Genomic DNA, 22,349 nt, shown 5'->3' with positions numbered 1-22,349 from the left:
TGGTGGTGTATGAATTCTTAATTGACAAGCAGGTTTACATCAAAGGTGTTGTTTCAGATGTGGTGGAGTGAACAGGCTAAACTCAGAAACCAAAACCCGACAGGACGCTTGTACCAAGATTTTAAGCGTTCATTGTCACTTCTTAGACGTGACCACATGGTATGTAGACCGATGCGTAATAAAAGTTAACAAGCGTCACTTAGCACAACAAGCTGATTGGTGCACAAATCAGTCATACTATAATGAGACCCACCTGCAACTTTAAACTCAGCTGGAGGGAGAGTTGTGAATAAGACAAGTGTGTATCATTGTTGCTCCATTGCTGTAGCCTATGTGAATCTAAATACAGTGATAACGCTAGCAAACATTCAACAATAGCACAATGATAAAAAGAAATCTGTCCTTATGCATTTAGGTCTTTTTCAACCCCCTCGTACCAGACCAGCACTGAACTCTGACTCTTCGACTGAAGCTGACTGGGACTCATGCGCAGTAGGGAGCAAATGTGACAATACTGTTGCTTTCCCAGAGAGCTGAAATGTGTCAAGATGTAACTGTAGAAAACAACTGACACGGTGTTTCAGCGTGAGAAATAAAGCGGGCATGTTTTGTTCATCTGAAACATATGATTTTGCCAAAAGATGACAAGATTGCAGCACTCATATCTGCTCTCTGCCAAACTGTGGTCCAGCTTGATCACCTGGCAGCGCCAGGAAGTACTGATACGAATAGAATATGCAGCACTTTCATGTCTTGATCTGGGAGTTTGAGATTTGCACAAACTGCATGTTGTACCTTCACTAGTTTGCTAGCCTTTTCCCCAGGTTTGCATGTTTGAAAGTCACAGTCCAAGCTCTGGACTTCTTTGGTGGTGGAAAGTACTGACACACAGCTGCACTCACACTGTCAAATTGTTGTTGTTTTCAGCTACAAGTTGCGTTCCATTTACTTAATGTTAACAATTATATTGAATTCCCTGCACTTCAAACAAGAACAGTAAAAGGAAATATAAAACTAACTGTACTGTAGAGTTCAAGTCTGTCGTGATTTATGTTAATCTAGAAGCCTCACCTGTTTCCTACCGTACAAAGGAACTAAAGTTCGCTCTGCCCGTTTTAAAGTAACCACATCACCCCAAAAATCAATTCTCCCCATCTCTGTTTCCAATATCAACTGAAATAAATTGCACATCTCTTCCAAACAGAGCAATTTCTCCACCATCTGTTCACCGACGTAAATCAGGGCTTGTTGATGTAAACCTCCTCCTTCCTCAAACTCCCCCCAGTGAGGACTGAATCAGGCCTAATCCCCCAGTCTCCCATGCCCTCTAAATCATCCTTGCATATTAATTGATCTGTGCTGTGATAGAAATGGGTCTATATACAAAATATGCAAAACACAGGCTCATAATGAGCAAGATTTTTAAGCAGTTGTGTCTGCTGGCAGATTGGCAGTAAAATTAAAAAGAATATTAATTTTCTTTTTTATTGAAAGATGCATTTTTTTACTATAGATATATTTAGCCTTAACACTGTATTATTCCTATTTTTTTTAATTGTATTCTTTCATGCGCTAAAATGGCAAGTTGAGAGAGGACGCATTTATTGTGCCCCTGCAACTGACAAACACAAGCTATGCCACATACCAATTCTTTCATCTGCAGCCAATCTAAGCCGTAGATGGAAGCCTCACCGCCCCTGCTGTCACAATGGGCTCCATTGGGTCAGTCCACCCAAAACATTCCCTCCTGCATTTCTAGGCCCAAGCTTCACCCTTCACACAAACCCTCTCATCCACCCATACAGATGTTTCCACATCAGTTGATAATCCAGCCTAGCCTCCTTATGCCAAGGATTAACACTAGCCAGGCCCAATCCAGCCACATGTGGCAGGGGACAGAGCAGGGAACAGAAGGACGTCACGACAGAGCAAGAAGAAAACATCGGCATCAGTGACACCTGTGAACTGTCTTGTATTTTATACAAGAATTGACTATTTATAGACAAAATCTGCTGGATAAAAGTGCATTATTGAAATAAACATGTTGGACAACTTATAATCTTGAATTAAGAATATAAAGTGTAACTTCTCTCAAAGTGATACATATATATTTTTTTAACTCAGCATCCTTGAATAAGCTATTCAAAGCTGCTGAAATTTGTGTAAAGCAACCAGCAAAACTTTAAAGTCTACTAGTTCAAACAACATTTGGCCAGATGAATACTTGGAATCTATGGTGCAACAGGAGCAGATTTTAATGACAACAGATGGCTTGACAGGATTATAAAACCCACGCAGAAGTGTGCATTTAACAGACACACAAGAGATGAAAAAGCACAGAAGGAGATCCGGAGTGTTTGAACGGGCTAGGGGCTATATTCCCTTAATAATTCAACTTTATATAGCAAAGAAACTTGGAACCAATCTTCTGACCCGCCTGCCTGCATCATGTTTTATTTTAATTAGTTTAATTGCCTACTTAATTTGCTCTCCAAGGCTTGGCATCCTCTGCACACCTAACCACCCTGGAAGTGGATCAGTGGGCCCGTTTCTCATCTTTTCATTTTATTTATTTCACTTTTTTAAGAAGTTTTTCCGTGGATAATTTGATTCCTCAACACAAAAACGGGCTCAGCCCAAGAGACAGATTGGCAACCACATGCATTACATTCCTTGGAAACAGATAAAAGTGGGCAGAAACTCTTATTACTAAAATGGAACTAACATAAAAGCAGATAAAACTGGAGACGTTCATATATTTTCAAATAAATTTACCAAAGTTTTGTGTGACAGGCCTAATGGATCTTTCCGTACGAGATCTATTGAGCTGCTTCATAACACGGCCCAGCGAAAACGTGGCTTTGATTAAACTTTCACTAATTAAAGTCTTCCTCATCTTATTAGCCCGACTAATTGATTTAATTTGTCTTAGCTCAACTATTGGCTGTGACCTCTACTTAGTTAATGAATTAATTGATTTAGCCCAAGTGTATTTGGAGGAGTCAAAGAGGATTTTGACATGTTGCTCCTTTAATCTCACTTACTCTGGACACTCTTTGGGTCATGATGGCGATGTACTGGCATAAGGTTTGAAGGGGTCGAGGGTGGATGGCTGTTTTTTGCTACTGCCACTTGACAAGGTTACAACTACCGAGGAGATTTGGCCTTCTGCAGTTTGACACTTTTAAAGCATCGTTCTAGACTTACTTTCAGACTTGGAAATAATTTTGAACCCATGCAGAGTCTACTTACCAAGAAGAAGAGGCAATACTCTAGACTTATTCACGTTTTAGAAGAGAAAAATATGAGCCCATAATATTGCCATAATGCATGATTAGAGACAGTATACATCCTTTACAAGGACACTTGGGTGCCTAACTCACTACAACTCACTTTATTGACATCATTTTTCTTGATAATAGCACGAGACAGATGAGCTTCCTCAGCTAAGATGCAGTTATTAACCAGATGCAGAGGGGAAATGCAGCCCCTAAACTTGGCTCTATGTAGTGGCATTTGCAGCTGTAAAGGTGCTGCATGTGTCCATTCATCAAAGACGGTCATAATGTAGGAGCTGGATTTTGTTCAAATACGCCTATATAAGAAGGAGGAGGGAAAGTTTGTGCCATGCCCTTGAATGTGCTCTTCCTCCCTTCCAGCACTGGATTGGAAAGCACTGTTAACATACAGCGAAACCTGACCAAACAGCTCCCTCTAGTGGTGAAAAATCTAAACGTTTTCTCCTGTGTACTCATCTTCCAACATCCAGCAAGGACAGTTTCATTAAACCGTGTCTCGTGAATAAACGAAAATGCAATGCAAGTGTTTTAAGTGATACAGATGACAAAAGGAAAGTATAAATGTCTGTTTGAAAAACTCCTCCTGTTAAACGCCTGTGTTCCTGTGGGCAGATTATGTCAGATTTTCCATTGTGAAACACCAATTTGGAACTTGGCATCACAACTAAATTCAAACATTGCTTTGTTCAGTTTGATCAGTGAGCCTTGCAAATAGGCCAACACATTGTGATTAAAACTCATTAAAAAGAAACAGCTGATATGCTTTGTTCAAAAGCAGGTTTCAGTATACGTATGCCTAACTTTGCATGTTTGGGCAATCAAACTGAAAACAAGTTTACTGCAACCTTCATTTCATATGGTGTAGAACTTTTTATAGGATTTGTCCTCAACTGGTAAAATAAATCCATATTTGTGCATTTTTAACGCTCATGCTTGCAACAAGCACTTGCCCAACATAAAAATGAACTATCATGTAGATCATTCTGATGTCTTGTCCTTTAACTTTGATCTACCTGCATCCTCTGCTACTGTACCGGCATCTTTCATCCCTGAGAAAGGAATCTAGTTCTTCACAACCTGACAAGCAAGGATAACCTTCAAAGTATTTTTTTTTTCTAAATGACCACCATTAATCTTGTAACTAGGAAATAGAGGAAACCCATTACAAGAACACATCCCCAGGGAGTTAGGAAGGAAGGAAGATAGGCAGAAAAGTTTATTTCCAAATAGAAGTGCACCAACTTACACTGCAGACTCTGGTCCCAAAGCAATGCAAAGATCCAGAAAATCTGGTTCAGAGCAAATAAAGAAAAAGGATTCCTGCTGGAAGGACAAGTCTTAACTAAATTGGTGTGATAACTCAGTGATATACAGCACAGGGATTTGATTTGTGTGGCTACAAGGGAATTTTTGGTTGATGTTTATGATGTTCTATAACAAATATTCTGATATAACATTTGTCTGTATATTGAAAATGAAGAGTCTTCTTTCTTTCTTCTTCTTTCTAAAGGAAGACTCTGAGCGCCTTTCTGAAAGGTTCTTTCTTACAGTAAAAGATCAAGTTTGCACAGGAGCAATAAGGTTACATGAAATGGGAGAGAGCATTAAATCAGCTCTTCAGTGTAACACAAAGTCTTTATCAACCATCAAGCCATTTGGGTCAGTGGATCATGCAACAATACTGTCGGCAACACACAATTTTTACCTCAACTTTCATGCTGACAGAGGTGCGTCTTCACTTTGCCTTTAATGAGAATGGATGAGATGTGATGAAGTGATTATTTGGCAAGCAGGATTCAATTTAAAGGTACGGTCTACACTAACGAGATTCATTCTGCATGACTTTGACACCCTGCAGTCTGAGATATAATTACTGCAGCTCGTGTATTTTTTAAATGATACTGGACATCTTTATTAATGTTAGAATCTACCGACTGGTGTGTTTGTGAACTTGTAATGTTATTTTTTTGGGTGTTAAAAGATGTTTAGTTATGGGGTGGAGAGTGAGCACTCTCTTGTGGACAACAAAAATAATAAAGTACAGCCATTTTAATTTTGTAGGCCAGAGCTGACTTCAGACTTTTGGCTGCCACTCAAATTATTATGCTGTGAATTTCATTAGTAAACACAATCATTATTATGAAGTAAAGGACATTCTTTAATATATTTAGCATCAGTGACAGCTTTATGTATGTTGGATTAAATATTATAAGGTTTGTTTTTCTAATTTTGCATAATACACCTTTAAATTCTCAGTGCAGCGATCCAGCGCATTATTAACAACTGTAATAAACTCTTCTTTTAAAAAAGCCTGCATTTATTATGATTTATCATCACCTGCTGCCTTCTGGCTTTCTGACAGAGAGCTGAGATCTAATCATTCAGGCCAACCCGTAAATCAACCCAATGAAGGTTACTTGATATACAGAGTGAGAGGCTAGAACACGTTTTTTGTGTCTCACACACTTGTGAGGATGTGTGTGTGTGTGTGTGTGTGTGTGTGTGTGTGTGTGTGTGTGTGTGTGTGTGTGTGTGTGTGTGCTTGTGTGCTTGTGAGCACGGTGGACAACCTTGTCTGGGGTTTACACACACATGAATGCAAATCCATGCATAACTCAGTAACTTTTTGACTGAAAGTCCTCAAGGCACAAGAAAGTGAGACTCCAATTTACTTTGGCCTCTAGGAGTATGATTGTGATAATACAGGACATGTCTGGGGGTGTAAGTTACCCAGCCTTCTTATATCCATGTTGCAGGTATATTGATAAAAATATCAATAAAAATACATATAATATGATGAACATTTCCTTAAAAAGCGATCTTTGTAATGTTTTATTTCTGAGTATTGCATATTTGATGTCAAATTTCTCTCAAACTATGACAGCGGTGGAAGTAACTAAGTACATTTACTAAAGAGCCTACTTTACTAAAATTTGGATGTACTTCATTATTATATTTTATATATTATTATCAGTATTTCCATTTTATGGCACTTTACACTTCCACTGCACTACATTTCAGAGGGAAATACCTTATACTTCAGATCAACCAAAGATTTCTCCTCTAAACTTTACACATGGTTTCACTTAAACTATTGCTTTTACTCCAAACTGTCCAAATGATCCAAAGTTTATCCAAATGATCCAAAATCTAAAATAACAGAGGAGTATTTTACAAAAAAACGTTGTCTTTTCTTCTTTCTTCCCCCACTAACGATCTCACAACAAGTCAGAGTTATCTTGTGACCCTGTGGAGGGGCCTGACCCCTTAACTGGGATCCAACACATTAGCCACTGGTGCACCACCTCAAGCAGCAACAAGAGTGAAATGCAGCTTAGATGCTGATTCATCAGTATAAACATCCATCCATCCATCCATCTTCTGAAGTCTGGGCATCCCTGCTCAAGCTGCTGCCCCCGCGACACACAATCACAATATAATATTATTAGACAGAATAATATATCAATCAGAAAGGACATTTTACTGTAGAGGAAGTGTCTTTACATCTCTATATCTTTTTTTAATTTATCATCAACGCTGTATTAGATTGGCGTGTTGACGAAGCAGTTGTGAAATGAATGACCTTGCATTTTCATATTTAATTTTGAACCCAGAAGCAACCTCAGATCCCCTTTCTTTTATTTTCCAGTTTTCTGTACTAAACACACACACACACACACACACACACACACACACACACACACACACACACACACACACACACACACACACACACACACACGTACAACATAAAACACCTGCTTAAAGCTTGCCCAACAGCACGTATTTTAATGTGAAAATCCACAGCGTACATCCTTCCTTGGGGCGCACTTCCCCTTTAAGTCGGCAGCTGTCGTCACAGCAGGATGACTCGTATATTTTGCGACAGAACGCACAAACACCGGCTCGCCGTCGCTGCCTGAGCTCTGCTGCCAGAAAATGGTGTACCGTGTGGGTGGGAGAAAAGAAAACACATCCCGTGTGTTTATGTTTCAGCCAACTGTTTACACTGTGATACAATGCTCTTCTGAGAATCAAACGCCAGCCTTTCTTTTGTTTTGGTGAGGAGGAAGACGCCGTAGTGTTGCATGTAAGATCACCATTGGTTCTGCACGATAACTTATCTTTAGACCCGGAATATGCATGAACGCTCCTGCATGGGTAGGAGATACTGCGTGCTAGCTTTGATTTTAGTCATAAAAACCAGAAAAGGTAGCTTTACGCTGTGACACAGGCTTAAACATACCTCTCAAGACGGATCTAAACCAGTTGTTGAACATGTCAGCACAGGCCTGCATTTGTTGTATTAGCTTTGCAACAATGTGTGCATATGTCTTTGTGAAGGTGTAGCCAAGGAAACGCACAGTAACATTGTCAATTCCCCACAGGATTCCCCATTGGAAGGAGTAAGCCTTGCTGACAGAGGTTCACAGCAGACAGACACTTTACCAGCATACAAATCTCATCCCTGGACTCCTGCAGGAGCCAGCTTTTGCTTCGCAACCAGATGACGCTAACTGCCTCCCCTGAAGCAGCACTCACAGAGGACTCCACCTGTAACTCCCGTGCACCGTGCTGGGCTCCAGTAGCCCACCCATGCCTGTGATCCCCATCCCACGGCGGGTGCGCAGCTTCCATGGCCCCCACACCACCTGCATGCACTCGGCCTGTGGGTCGACGCATGCTTCCAAGCTAGTGCGCACCAAGTACAATAACTTTGACCTCTACCTGCGCTCACGGTGCATGTACAGCTTCCTCCGGTTCCTCCTCTACTTTGGTTGCAGTCTGCTGACCTCCCTGCTCTGGGTGGCGCTCTCTGCTCTCTTCTTCCTGCAGTACGTCAGCGTGCGGGTGCTCCTGCGGCTGCAGTACAAACTGTCTGTCATCCTGCTGTTGTTGGGGCACAGGCGCCTAGACTTTGGGGTGCTTAATGACCTGATCATCTACAGCATGCAGATCACCATGTTTTTGGTGGGAGGGCTCGGCTGGTGCTTCATGGTGTTCGTGGACATGTAGCTGCAGTGTGAGCAGCTTTGGAAATGCAGCGTATGATGTGGGTGAATCTCACTGTAACTTAAGTGTTGTGTGTTGTTATGGGACAATATAGACTCTGTATTGCTCTTGGCTCTAGTTTCAAATATGATAGAATTTGATAAGAATGTCCGTAGCAATTTTGTGTACAGTCCTTTAAAATTGTTGGTCTTGTATAACTTGGCAAGAACCACCTGGTTCCTTAATATTAAAAGTGATGCACGAAGTCAGTGTGAACTCAAGAGTCAAGCTTTGAGTCATCAGGACTTCCATTTATAAACTACAAATTTAGGTATCTTCTCTAGAAACTGATTTGTTTACAATATTGGGAAATGTTTAATGTCTAAGTTATTGTTGCATGGAAAAGTGAGCAAACACATGACTGATGTGCGTCATGGCTGTGTGATGCAAGACAGTCATTTGTGCCAAATCACGAGTTAAGCTTCAAACGCAAAAGTGTACCATTATCCTCAGGATGAGATTATTTTGATAATGTGGTATGTAAACACAATGTCACACATACATGTACCACAGAGATGATGTACAGTAACATGGTGGATAAAGTGACCAAAAACAAGTTGTCAACTTTATGTAATGTGCTTTTGTGGTGCAGAATAGGAAACTGACAAACTATAAGTAACAAACATCAACTTTTTTTTTTTTGTAAAGTTATTAAATAAATTTCCTGTTCTGATGAAATGTTTTTTTTGCTTTAAAATGCACAGCTTGAGTGAATGTGTTCTCTGTGTTGTGTAACACCCATGATAGCATGCCTGTGGCTGTGTCATAAGAGTGTGTGACAGTTCAAATTGAGAACGTCTTTGGGTCAAGTGTTCCATCAGTCGAGAGCTGCTCTGACAGACTTCTCTGTTTAGCTTCCTCCGGCACGCAAATGCCAGCCACAACTAGACCCCACTGTTTCTGCCAAGCATAACAATGGAAATGGCTGTGTCCCAATAACCTTATATAGCCTCATTTTCACATGGCATGAAGAATGCTTACAGGATCTAACAAGAGCCAGTGGTGGATTGTAACAGAATGTAAGTATGTTTACTCAAGTACTGTAGTTAAATACAAGTTTGAAGTAGTTGTACTTGAGTATCTTAGTGTCTTAGTCAGGCCACTTTCTACCTCAGTCCATTTCACAGGGAAATATTGTACTTTTACTCCACGGCATGTATCTGGCAGCTTTAGCTGCTGCATTGTCACATTGTCACATGCTGAAATTAGTCAACTGGCAGAAAAGTAACTGATAACAATGATTATGTTGAAACACTTCATGGTGAAGATTGTTTGTTCCGTGACTTCTACTATTAATTATCGATTGGCTGAACACAACAAGCATAGTGTGGGTGTCACTTTGCGCTCTGGGTAATTTTGGTGACATTTTTAACTATTTAAAAACTGAACAATGGAGAAAATAATCAGCAGATTGTGTGAAAGCAATCAAGTTGCACTTTAGATCCATGTCTGTTCAAACTCATATAATTTTATGTATGTAGTGAGAACTTCAAAGGAATTTAATAAAACTGTATCGATTGTATTTTTTGGCGAAACGGAAGTTATCCTCGTACTGACATGAATGACTGTAGAGAATAATTTCCAGTGAGAAACATGCTGTCATGTTTCAGAGGCCGTTTTTACAGACGAGTGCAGAGGCCTGACTGTGAACTTTGTCACATGGTGCAACGACAGTCATCTGAGCTCTGTATCAGCAAAACCAGCGAGCGTCGCAAAGAGGCTTTCTGAAATGTGGATGCTTCTCACACTGTCAGCCCGGCAGCACAGACGATCTACACAATCACCACAGTTTCAAGGTGTGTACCCAAGATTAAGTTCCCCCTTCTGTTTCTGAGTTATGGGTGTTGAATAACAGCCAGGAAAGTGCTGATCTGAAGTTGACCTTCGACCTTTTGGATATAAAATGTAATCATTTCATCATTTTATGCTGTTAGAGCTTTGTTTGAACTTTTGTCATAATGACAGTTATGTGTCAGTGACCTTTGACCTTTGACAAATAGATTCTTGTCAGTTCATCCTCGTGCCCAAGCACAAATTTGTGCCACGTTTGAAGAAATTCCCTCATTCATTCCTGAAATATCACACTCACATAAACGGGGAGGGATGGGCTGAATTTTCCTGATTAAACATACATACTTCGATTTAACTAACATTTCCAGTGCACTTTTAATTGTTACTATTTGGTATGAGTACTTCTACTTAAGTAAATGAGCTGAATACTTTCTGGAACACTGACAATTGTACAACAGATTAAAGCACTGAAATAAAATAAACTTTTAACACTTAGCTTGGTATAATTGCGAACATTTGAATCCTGTATAAACACCAGTTTAGCCTTCATTGTTTATCATCAGTGCAGAAACTATCAGGACTCCATGTTTAAATCCATACTTTCGACACAGTGGCTGGCGACTTGACTGAGACATGCTTGAGACTGGTATGGCCTCAGGCTGTAAATGGATAATCAGGGGGCAACAATAAGCTTTTGTTCTGGAGATCAACACATCATATGCCTCGCGCTGTGAGCCGAGCCCAGTTATACCAGAGGAGAAGTAGAAAACATGGATTGTCTTGTGATGTCAGTATAGTGCAATAGGTAGGCTTGAGGAATAGGTCATGATGTACTCATTTTCATTTCTTCTTTTTCGTTTGAAAAGATGAAGTTTCCTGTAGTCTGAATGACTTGCTAATTTCTTTATTTTTTTTCTGTTCCCTGATCAACTTGACACCTCCTCTCCGTTTGATGAACTCCTTCCCCTTCATATATTAAGCCCTTGAATGCCACATTCATGAAAAATATAAAACACAGGGGTCTGGGCCCTTCTATGTGGAGTTTGCATGTTCTTCCTGTGCCTGCGTGGGTTTTCTCCGGGTACTCCAGCTTCCTCCCACAATACCAAAAACATGCACATTAGGTTAATTGGCTACTCTGCATTGCCCCTAGGTGAGAGTGTGTGGTTGTTTGTCTTTGTGTGTTGGCCCTGCGATTGACTGGCAACCAGTCCAGGGTGTACCCCGCCTCTCGCCCGTAGTCAGCTGGGATAGGCTCCAGTCCCCCCCACCCTCCGCGACCCTGACGGATAAGCGGTATAGAAAATGGATGAATGGATGGATAGAACACGGGATGATATGTTATTAATCTGTGCATTTAAAAAAATCATTGTATGCTGAATTAGAAACGGGCGTAACAACATGTGAGCTCATCCCATAATTGCAGAAGTTTGATAATGAAATTTGATCTGCCGTGTTGTTACTAAACCACAGTTAACAACTGGAGCAAACACAATCAATTGCCATTTCATTGGGCTACAGTTACAGTTCTGCTAGTTTAGCTGAACAATGCACAGTGATGCTACATCATTAATGAAAATGCATTTGTGCCAAAAGTATGGACTCAATTACAATGTGATCATTATAAAGTCACCGCTAGGTCGCCTACCACATGACAGTGCCTATAGGAATATCACAGTGGTACAATAAGAGCGCTGTACACTCTATCAAGTATGACTGACCCCTAGTAAGCTTATATAGAAACATCACAGGACTAATAGAGTGATTTCTCGTAATTGTACATATAAATACACTTTATTTGAAAGGTTATCACATAGAAGTGCTTTCACACAACGAGATGGCAGAGGTTACAAAAAGAAAATAACACAATAAGAGAAATAAAGATAATTTAGTCCCATCATGAGCTGAAGCCATAAACAGAGCTGTCCAATGTAGTCACAATGAAGCGAGCAAACTGGAACCAGTGGATATAAGCACAAATGGGAGGTAGAGGCCACATATATTAAGCTAGTTCATAGCAAAGTTTTGGGATCATTGTAGGTCATTTAAGTACCAAGGTGTCTTGCTTTTACTCAGCATTTACTGGATGGCTGTGTTTGCTAGTTTGGTGCTTTTCTGTGGTTCTCGAGCAGATGGTCGGGACTCACAAGATAAATTTGAGAGGTCACAAGATGAGTAAAAAAAAATTTCTACAACAATTCTCAGAGCTCATGCTGTATAAATATGTAAACTTTGACAAGAGGTCGCAGCTTGCCATTTCTTTGCTTTAAACAGTCACGAGCCAAAGAGGAAAGTGCACCACGGGCTTAAATACAATTAAAATACAAATAAACACCAATTCATTCTTCCCTTGTTGGATTGTAGACACAAAAGGAAAAGTGAACATTCTTCACAAATAGTTAACATTTGCTTAATTAACTTAATTAGGAAGTTAACTTTAACTTCGAAATAAAGGTTAAATATTTGAGATTTTGAACATGACATTGGCAAATAAGTTTCCTCTATGTAAACATAGAGAGGAGTAATGGTGTGCTAAGTAACGAATGAAGTCACACTCCCTGTGTGTGTGTGTGCTGTACTCATGCAGAATACTTCAGGATAATGTGTATTACATTAATGAAATGTATGATACTTTATTAATCTATACATCATTTTACTGTTGCAAAGTTTTTACTACATCCACTGCCAAGTAGATTGTGATTTCAGCCTTCAGCCTTAGATCTGCCTGTGGTTGATGAATCAAATGGAACATCAAGGCCCACTAGGTCCTATCAGAACAAGGTCTATATTAAAATGTTAAAGTAGGCTCTACAATATATAGACAAAGTATCGGGCCACCTGACCATTACACTAACAGGGTTTTTAATGATATCACATTCTAAATACATAAACAGCTTTGCAGCTGTTCATCCCAAAAGTGTGCGATGGGGTTGAGGTCAGGACTCTGTGTGGGCCAGTCAAGTTCTTCCAAACTCATCCAACCTTGTCTTTATGGAGCTTTGCTTTGTCCACTGGGGCACAGTCATGGTGGAATAGAAAAGGGCCTTCAACAAACTGTTGGCACAAAGTTGGAAGCATAGCATTGTCCAAAATGTCTTGGTGTGCTGAAGCACTAAGGTTTCCCTCGACTGGAAGTAAGGGGCCGAGCCCAACCCCTGGGATGTCTGGATACTTTTGTCTATATAGTGTATTTTCAATATAATCTTGCATCCTGTGTAGATTTAAAGATTTTAGGTCACACTATCCTGCACTGTGATCTGGTGTGCTGTGGTTCCGTCACATTGTATGCCTGCAGTAAAGAAAAGTTGAATTGAGCCAGCACTGCCAGCAGCTGGCGCTTATAATTTAGCAGCACCGCACACATGCGCATCATGTAGTCTGGGCTGTCATCACAGAAAGGACACGTGAGGTAACCACACATGTAAATTTTATTTAGCAGCACAACAAGACAGCCCCGCCGAACGTGTAGCTCCAAATCTGCCCCCCCCCTCCCCGCGTGTTCTCTGCCCGCCACACACACTACACACAGTGTCTGTAACTGGACAACTCGCCCGCTGGGTTTGTTTTACCTACACCAGTCTGCACCTTTAAGCCCGCAGAGTGCAGCGAGTTCATGTGTCCATGAAGGCGGCACGATAGGAGCGAACGCTGCCGAACGCGTAGACTACAGTAAGGACAGTGTACCTTCAGAAACCTGGCAGGTCCGACCAAAAATGTCTGTGTCTTTAAAAAGTAACTCTTTACCGAGTGGTGCATGATGTCAGGCTGCTTGCAGTCCGTAGGCTATACTGTTCATGTGAGCGGCGTTCACTTCCTGCAAAGGGACAGAAGCGGGCAGAGTGAGAAAGAGAGAGTGGGATAGAGAGATGGGGGACGAGCGGCCAAGATAGGACGAGAGTGATAGAGTGAGCCAGCGAACGAGGGGGAGACCGGGGCCTGCTTGCTTTTTTTTTTTTTTTTTTTTTTTCAAAACACCCCGCAAACTTTATAGGTTATCCGAAGAAGAAAAGCCTGCCACATCTGCGCCAGCTGACAGCCGCAGTTTATGGAATAGCGACATATCGGGTAAATATATCTCCCCTCTGTCTTGGCTTGATGTTTACAGTGTCTGATTTGTATGACGCATAGGGGTTTTTTTTTAAGCATGCATTATTCCCTCGCTACTCCTTCTTTATAGGCAGCTGCATACACCGACAATGTGCTGACATTTCAGCGCGACACTTCATTTTGATAAAACTACCAGCTAAACTAAAGTTAGACCCGTAAACTTTCACGAAGTAATAGCACGAAATGTGAAGGGTTTTTACGCCGGAGGATGGTTGGTGATTCCCGCTTAAGTGTACCACGCGACACTAGAAGAATTTAATCGAATCTGATAATATTTGTAGTTTTTTTTTTGGTTGTTTTGATCACCTCAAATTGTAATCTAATTATAATGTTGGGCAGCACTTTTGGACACATTAAGTACAGTAAATAGTGTTGCCACTAGTTCCGACTGTACGAGTGGAGAAAGTGGCATGATATTATCGGTCTTGCGTCACGATGAAGTGTTAAAAAAAAATCTCCACCCATAATGCATCTATTGTGGCGCTATATGTTGGATGACTGCTACAAGGAATAATTCAGCCGAATCAGTTGAAGTTGCAGGTGTTGCCAGAGCCGTTGTTTCACAAGTGAAATGTCTTCCCCTGCTTAAAATGTTGCATACGGCATCAAACGGCTGAGCACTAAGCTGTGCATAACATTTCAAATCAAAGTTGCATGATAAAGGCCATAAAACGTTTGGGGTGTGAGGATTATAGAAGAGAATTCAATTCATTATGATAGATAAGATCACAAAAGTCAGAGTGATTGGTGTATTAGGAAAAATTAAAAATATGTTTCTGCACTTTGACTGTTGCCTGCTGTAGTTTCAGTTGCGGCTCTGTTTACCTTACCTGAACCCTGGAGGAACTGACTGACTATACATTCAGTGCCCCCCCACCCACTCACCCCCATAGTCCTGTGTGTACATGGGTGCGGTGTGTGGCTAGCCGGCATGTAGCTTGTGGCAATTTTCTTCATTTCCTGTCACTTTCCTTCCCTGTCACATACTCTCGTTCTTATTGTGTAGTCCGTCATCAGCCAGTGTGTGTGTGTGTTTTTTTTCTCCAGATGACTATGACAAAAAAATCCCAGATGTTTAAACTGGTTTTATGGTCTTCATTTATCTTTGTCATTTGGTGAACTTGGGTGTTGCAATATACCAGTACTGACAATAACCCTTATGTTTGAAAAATGAAATATAGATATTGTGTTAATAAGATTATTAAGAGGTAAGGGCTTGTGGATTTTTTGTTTGTCAGTTCATCTATTTGCCTTTTCACTACTCATTCATATGTAATTTTTGTACAGTTATGATAATAGACTCTCTCTCCACCTGCCTGCACTCGCAGACAACACACACACACACACACACACACACACACACACAATGAGCAAAGTTAAAGATGAATCTGATGGACAGCTTTTGTTTTGCAAATTTTCTCTAGACATTGTGCTAATATCAGTATCGTGACATCTTTCAGATTCAATCATTGTGGAATGAAACTCTGATATCATGACGGCCCGGGTGGTAAACAACCCGGTGTGTAACGTACAGTGTCTCTAACAGGTGTCACATGGGCTGCAGCTTGAAGCTATAAATCATGGAAGTCGCTTAGTATGTTAAACATCAAAGCCCTTTGCATTTTTGTGTTGAACCCTTTGTCACCTCGAGTAACCATATAATTACCTACATATGTGCCTGCCAACCCCAAGGTAACACAAAGACAGCTTTTATGCAGGTAGTTTATGATCCCGCCCCCACCTCTAAATACGTGGAAATCAGTTCGGAGTATAGTGGGTTTGTACTGCCAAGTTTCTATCTTCAGACTTTAACACAACATACATGGAAAATGTGGGACTTTTTTTTTTTCTCTTTCTCTCTAAACGGAGGCCTTCCAACAGCACTCGTCTTTGACTTGGACGTCTGCCAAAGGGTTGTGATGGCTCTCAACAGCTGTATTTGTCTGTGTGTGCGTGTTTGCATGTGTCGGTGAGCGTGTTAGCGCGTGTGTGTGTGTGCGTGCACTCTCGCTGTGTCCCAGGATGCCCTTCCTCCATAGGCCTCGCACTATACAGCATTCCACAAGGGGGCCCGGGGCTGTGTGCAAGTGGGGAGTGTCAAGGAGAGAGAAATCGTTAACAGTTTCAAACGCGACTGATATGCATACTGACAGTAAGAGGGTGAAAGATGGAGAAAATACAAATACTGAGTTTCTTGCCTCAGTGACGGTCTTGCCTCATTAGATCCTTATATGAATAAGAGTTGAAGTTGTCTCAGCTCATGCAAAGACGCAATGTAAAAAAAGAAGTATGTTTAGGCTCCAACCTCTGTCAGATTCTTTTAGAACTTTGTGTGGCATACAAGATAAAAGAGTAAAAGTGCATGCTACTGATATTAAAAATCTTAGCCAGAGATTTTGCTTTATTAAAAAGACCTTCATTTAACTACATTTGAAAGGTGGAGATGTGTTTTTGTTCCTGCTTCATTTGCACTTTGTGTGTTTGCCCTCAAGCTTGGTGCACTTTTCTTTGTACTGTATATGAGTGCATGCTCATGTGGGGAGTGTGTTTACGTGTGTATGATTTTCCTTTCCTGAGACAGTAATGAGTCATTGCTGATGGTATGCGATACAGGGCGCCAGTCATACATTAGTCTTGTCTTTTCTTTGTAGCACAGAGCCTGTTCTAGTTACCCTATGGATAAAAAAAATGCTGCTGCTGGTTTGTTCAGGCTTGTTGGTTGCTGTTAATGGAACTGAAATCCAAACAGTTTACTGTGAAGAAGCAGATTTCTACTGAATGTTAAGCCAGAAAGATCCTGTACAGATATCCAGGAAAGAAATCAGATGATGTTACAGCTGTTGGAGATGTAGATGATATATTTTATTTGAAGCTAATTTGCATTTTATCTTAATTTTCTGGATAAATCATTTGATCTGTAACAGACGTTTTTAATTGAATGTGTAGGTGTCAAGGTGGTTTGGTTTTTGGTTTGGCAGCAATTAAAATTTGCTTACAAATTATACTTAACTATTTCCAGGTCTTTAGCATTGGGTTCTGTTTGGCCTACACGCATATGTTTTGCTGTGTAGCTTTTCATGTTGTGCCATTTTTTTGCAGAACACATTAACTATTTAATGTACCAGTGAGACTGAAAGGAAAGTAGCTTGATTCTCTGGACAGGCCTGTCAATATGAGAGTGGTTCAGAATAAATGCACCACAAGTCCTGAGACCACCCGAAAGGTCTGACAGATTCAAACAGGACTAACTAACAGAACTAACTCAGCCCCATGTGCAGAGTTAAAGGTATAAATTTGCAACTCCTGAAACGTAGATGAACAGCAAACAAAACTGGAGACCAGTGACCTCGTCTTGTCCACATATTACCTTATTAAAGCCAAAATGAAGTCTTGGGGTCAGAGCAAATCGGATTGACTGCTACATGTGTGAATTTGGCAGCACTGCTGAAAGATAAATTTACTTAGATAAACTGAATTACCTTCAAATGACTGGTGTTCAGCTTATCTGTCTTCCAGCTAATACGCAGTGTCCGGTAGGTTAAGTTTCCCACCTTCATCAGTGGTAAAAATTGCCTCAGCACATGTTTATGCAGTATGACGCTGTTAGCTTATGGGGGTGACAAGTGACGGGGGATGGGCAGTTCTTTGAATTCACTACTCATTTAATATAATAATAATATGAATAATAAACAAATAACAACAATGAAACATGTGATCTTGTAGTTGTATTCTTGAATTTTCTTCTTACAAGGTTTTGTCAGTTCCTTCTACCTTCAGCCTCATGCAAAGAAAACTATTTTGAGGATAAGATAAGACAGAGGGGAAAAATCTGTGGCTTTAAAATGATATATTTTATTCCTCCAGTGGTTTGTAGTCCCCACAGAGATAATAATGTAGCCATGAATCTCATTTTCTGAAAGTATAAAGTATGAATTGTCCAGCTTTATAGTCATTAATTAGACACGAACACACAGGTGGACTCCTTTTATTCAACATGCTGAAACGCAGAAAAGTGGGAAAATAATGAGGGAGCAAATTAAGAGGAAGAAGGGACAAGCAAAAGCCATTAGGATTCTTGAAATGTAACTGATTTGGGCTGGTTTGGCTCGCTACGTGCTTTTCAGGAAGCCTTCCAAGAATTTAGACAATGAACAGTAAACATGGCATGTTCCTCAGAACAATTCCACATTAGATCTCAAAGATCACGTGTCTCTTTTTTCTCAGAATCGCCAGCCCTCACACCACAGTACATTGCAGATAATTGTAGCAGCTACATTTCATGCTCCCTGTGTATGTACTGTACTTACACTTGACAAGGAGCTCTCACAAATTGGCAAATGTGCAGAATCTCTCCCTCTCTCTCTCTCTCTCTCTCTCTCTCTCTCTTTCTTGCTCTCTTTCTCACTCTGTCTCAGAGAGATTTCTGGTAAGTGACATGTTTGGCCGTTGGCATAATGCCTAGCAAGATCACATGGCATGAATGTCGTGCCTGTGTTTGTGTGTGTGTGGTGTGTGTGTGTATGAGTGAGAAAGAGATTGTGTATGTCTGTACATTTGTGCCTGAGCAGAAAAAAAGGGAGCCTTTGCACATTTGATTGTTCCAAGTATTTTCAGCATGAATAGGAGCACATAGCCATAGTAGAGAATTGCAGAGTGCTGAGAAGTATGACTACGATGTGTTTCTCATACAGTCATGAGATCACATTCTCAAACTGGATGGAAAATTCGATTTTGCACTATAACACTTATAGTCAAAGCTATTTTGCTTCATTTGAAGATATTTGTGGCATCAGTATATTCAATATTCACGAAGGTTATGTCGCCTTATAGAGAGCTCACCTCACTTGTTAATGAAGCATGCATGAGAGGCAGTTCGGAAAAGCTTAACTGAATTCTAGTTATTCGTTCTTGTGTAACAGCTCTTAGTATTATAACCTGTCACTCTAACCTGTCCAGTTCTTGGAATTCTGTTTGAAAATTTAAATAAATTTACGGTGTGTCCACCTGGTCACCGCCATTTAGTGACGTAACAACAAAAAAATCTGTGGGCTTAAATCAACCTGTTTAACCACCCCTGTCTTTGCAAACGTTTTGCTCTAACTGAAGACACCAGGCTGCGTAGGTTTAGAACAATTTTCTCAGATCCTTAGAGTTTCAGTGAGGGGACATGAGATTTACTGTGAAAGTCAAACCTATAATTCGGGGGATGACACACGCAGACATACACAAAAACACACACACACACACACATTCACAAGCGCATAAATAAACCCCATAGAATCATGCAGTGACACACACACACACACACACGCACTCAGAAGTAGACAGAGACACAGAGAGAGAGAGAGAGAGAGAGAGAGAGAGCTCTGTAGATGGCATTTATCCTTGCAGCCCACCTCAATTTTCCATGCTCTTTTGCCGTGTGCTGTACATAATTAAATTGCTGCAAACTTCAAGCCTCTCTCAAGACTCCTGCCAGTAAACAAAGCCTGCTAATTAGTGCATAAGGTAATAAGTGAGGAAAGCAAATAGGCTGACCCCTTTTCTGTGGCAATGACCTGTCCTGTATGTGATCTTCATGTCCAAACAGCTGGGCAGAATGCTGGTAAGGGCCAGTGGAAAAAGTCAGGAATCTGAGGCAGGTAGTTTTCACTACAGAGCCCCCTCCACCCCCACCCTTCCAAATTTCATAGCTAACATGCGTTAGCAATTACTGCTAAATCACAGCATTACCTACCTGATGTTTTCCTTACAGTTGTGCTCCTCACAGAAAGCCGCTCTGACTTGAAATTTTGTCCTGTCCTTTACTGGTTTGTAATATACGTAAATGCTAGAAATGTGATTTGTTTTGTAGTTATTCTGATGGCAGCAGTGTAACTTTGTAATCCCCTGAATGTTTTATGAAATTATTTGTGAACACAGACAATAATATGTCTGTTACTGTATTTCTGTGTTTTTATTATTATGTTATGTGTTGTATTATATTCTACAGACAGGGGACAGTTAGTGCTTAACATAAAGATGCAACGCACATGGATGTATTAAGGAGAAACTGGATACAGTGGCACATGAAGCCAAAAAAGTTCAACTCCCTGGGTATAAAATTACCCAGATCTTTCACATTGCTTCCACATTGTGGGGACCATAGTGCGTGCACACTAGAAACTTCCACCAGCCGAGCCAGCAAAGTTCTGCCTCTGCTAACTTGAATCTGATAGCCTAACATGATTTAATCATGTGGCTCTTCTAGACTTTCCAAATGTCATTAGACTGAATTAATCAAATTCTGATAGTGACATGAATTATTTTGCAGGAGTTTTGATGCTCAAAAAATGTTTCCACTGCTTTACAGCTGCTTCTTTCACACGTGCTTATGGGAGAAAGTCTTTGGCACCATGTGACATTGCAGTTACATGGTTTGGCCACAGCAGCTACTTGGCCGCTATAACAGCTTGAAGAAAAAAAACCCTCCACAGCGGCACCACAAGCTCACTATTTAAAACATTAAACAAATGAAATATTATGTGTTAAACGGTGACCTTGCTGGTTGGCGGATTTGTTTAACCTTTTGACAAAGCGAGGCTAACTTTTTCTCCTTATTTCCAGTCTTGTGAAAAGCTAAACTAACTGCCTACTGGCTGTAGCTTCAAATTTTCCGGGCAAATATGAAGTATCCTTCTTCTGTCCACCTGTCTTTTGTCTTACTGTTATTAAAAGTGTATTTCCCAAACTGGAGAACTTTTCCTTTAGCATAAAAAAGCATATATTTCATTGGTAAGAAGCCTCTTTGTATTTACATGAACTCATGAACACTGCATTGCTCCACAATGTCAGTCCATCAGCAGTGTTCCTACAGCCCTGCTATCAATTTAAAATGACCTGACACATAAAGGTAATAAAAAAAGATCCAGATCTTTATCTATGTTTTTTTTTTCTTTCTTAATGTTATCTCCTGAAGGAAGGCTATCATAAATTATGATCTATAACTATACCTTTGTACAGGATCATGCAACAACAGGAACTTAAAAACACGCAAGCGTGAATTCCAACTGATTAGTTCCTGGAAAGTCTATAGAAATTTGTGTGGTAAGGATTATTGGTTTCTACTTGTGTGTGTGTGTGTGTGTTCATTTTGTGGAACTACCACATGTTTTAGATGCTGTGTGAGGGTGTGCCCATTTTCAAGTTGTTTGCTCAATTCTTTATTGAGACAAGCTCTGTTCGTCACCTATCGTTCCTTTCAGGGTTTTACCCATGTGATAAGGTTAACCAAGGTGACATGTTATTTGAGCACACATATGCTAGCTCAGTGTGGTGCTGACTGAAAGATTCTTAGGTCACAGTAAGTGTACCAGCGTGTGTGTGTGTGTGTGTGTGTGGGTGGGTGGGGGTCGTTGAGGAGAGTGTATGCACTCAAAATAAATGTGTATGTACTCCTGTGTGCTTGAACAAACCGTCTTTTATGTTGCATTATAACACTAGACAACATTATGATTTTTATCATGGGAAATCTTTGCCGCATGTCATGAGACATTCTTTTGATTCACCTACCCCGATCATGATATCAAACAGCGTTTCTTTCCCCTACTGATTTTTTATTTTTTTTTTTTTACCCATGCAAGAGAATGAATTAAACCATTCTCTCTGCTCTAAGTGAAAAATGTACAGTCAGTGTGGGCGCTGCTTTCTCTCTGTATGTCTTTGTGTTTGTATTTGTGTATGCCTATCTGTAGACAGTGGGGCACTGATGCTGAAAGATGTGTCCTCATTTTTGCATTGCACCGGGCTCCTCTGGCGGTCCTGTTGGGCTGCTCTGATGTCACGCATGTGTCACTGCCGAACATTCAGCTCAGAAACGACAGTGTGGCGGGGTGATCAAAAAAAAAAGAAATGGCACATTTATTCTCTCCATATCGCCGCCCTCTGTCTGCTTTTGTGTCACTGTTTTCCTGTCAGTCATTCTTATAATGCTATATGCACTGGAAAATCTTCTTTTGTCTTGTTTTGTCAATAAGTGGCCCTTTCCACCCTTGCTAGAATTCAGAAAGGGGGGGAAAAAGCAGTTTTACTGGCGAAGAATTACTTGCATTACTTAATTGC

At 40.6% G+C, this 22,349-nt stretch overlaps 2 protein-coding genes across 3 annotated transcripts in view; both read left to right on the top strand.

Moving 5' to 3' along the window:
- Window positions 1-7,158: 7,158 nt before the first annotated feature.
- LOC124052046 (transmembrane protein 250) lies at window positions 7,159-9,029 on the top strand. 2 transcript variants are annotated; one of them, XM_046375930.1, is made up of 2 exons: window positions 7,159-7,360; window positions 7,688-9,029. In XM_046375930.1, the coding sequence occupies exon 2, from the start codon at window positions 7,896-7,898 to the stop codon at window positions 8,313-8,315; it is 420 nt and encodes a 139-aa protein (XP_046231886.1). In that variant the 5' UTR covers window positions 7,159-7,360; window positions 7,688-7,895; the 3' UTR covers window positions 8,316-9,029. The 2 variants fall into 2 exon arrangements, with proteins under 2 accessions (XP_046231886.1, XP_046231885.1); XM_046375929.1 differs by having other exon boundaries at window positions 7,164-7,389.
- A 4,610-nt stretch (window positions 9,030-13,639) lies between these two features.
- The window catches only part of LOC124051533 (nucleus accumbens-associated protein 2), a 29,933-nt gene continuing 21,223 nt past the window's right edge, over window positions 13,640-22,349 (top strand). Inside the window, exon 1 of the mRNA XM_046374984.1 lies at window positions 13,640-14,207. The gene's annotated coding sequence lies outside the window, so the exon portion shown is untranslated. The remainder of the gene's footprint in view (window positions 14,208-22,349) is intronic.

The sequence above is a fragment of the Scatophagus argus genome, chromosome 20 (genome assembly GCF_020382885.2).
Source record: "Scatophagus argus isolate fScaArg1 chromosome 20, fScaArg1.pri, whole genome shotgun sequence".
NCBI classification, from domain to species: domain Eukaryota; kingdom Metazoa; phylum Chordata; class Actinopteri; family Scatophagidae; genus Scatophagus; species Scatophagus argus.
Note: the sequence above shows the minus strand (reverse complement) of the source record. Positions and strands in the feature narration are given on the sequence as shown.

Excerpts from the sequence above, each read along its gene's own strand:
- LOC124052046 (XM_046375930.1), top strand. The coding sequence starts at position 7,896 with ATGCCTGTGATCCCCATCCCACGGCGGGTGCGCAGCTTCCATGGCCCC.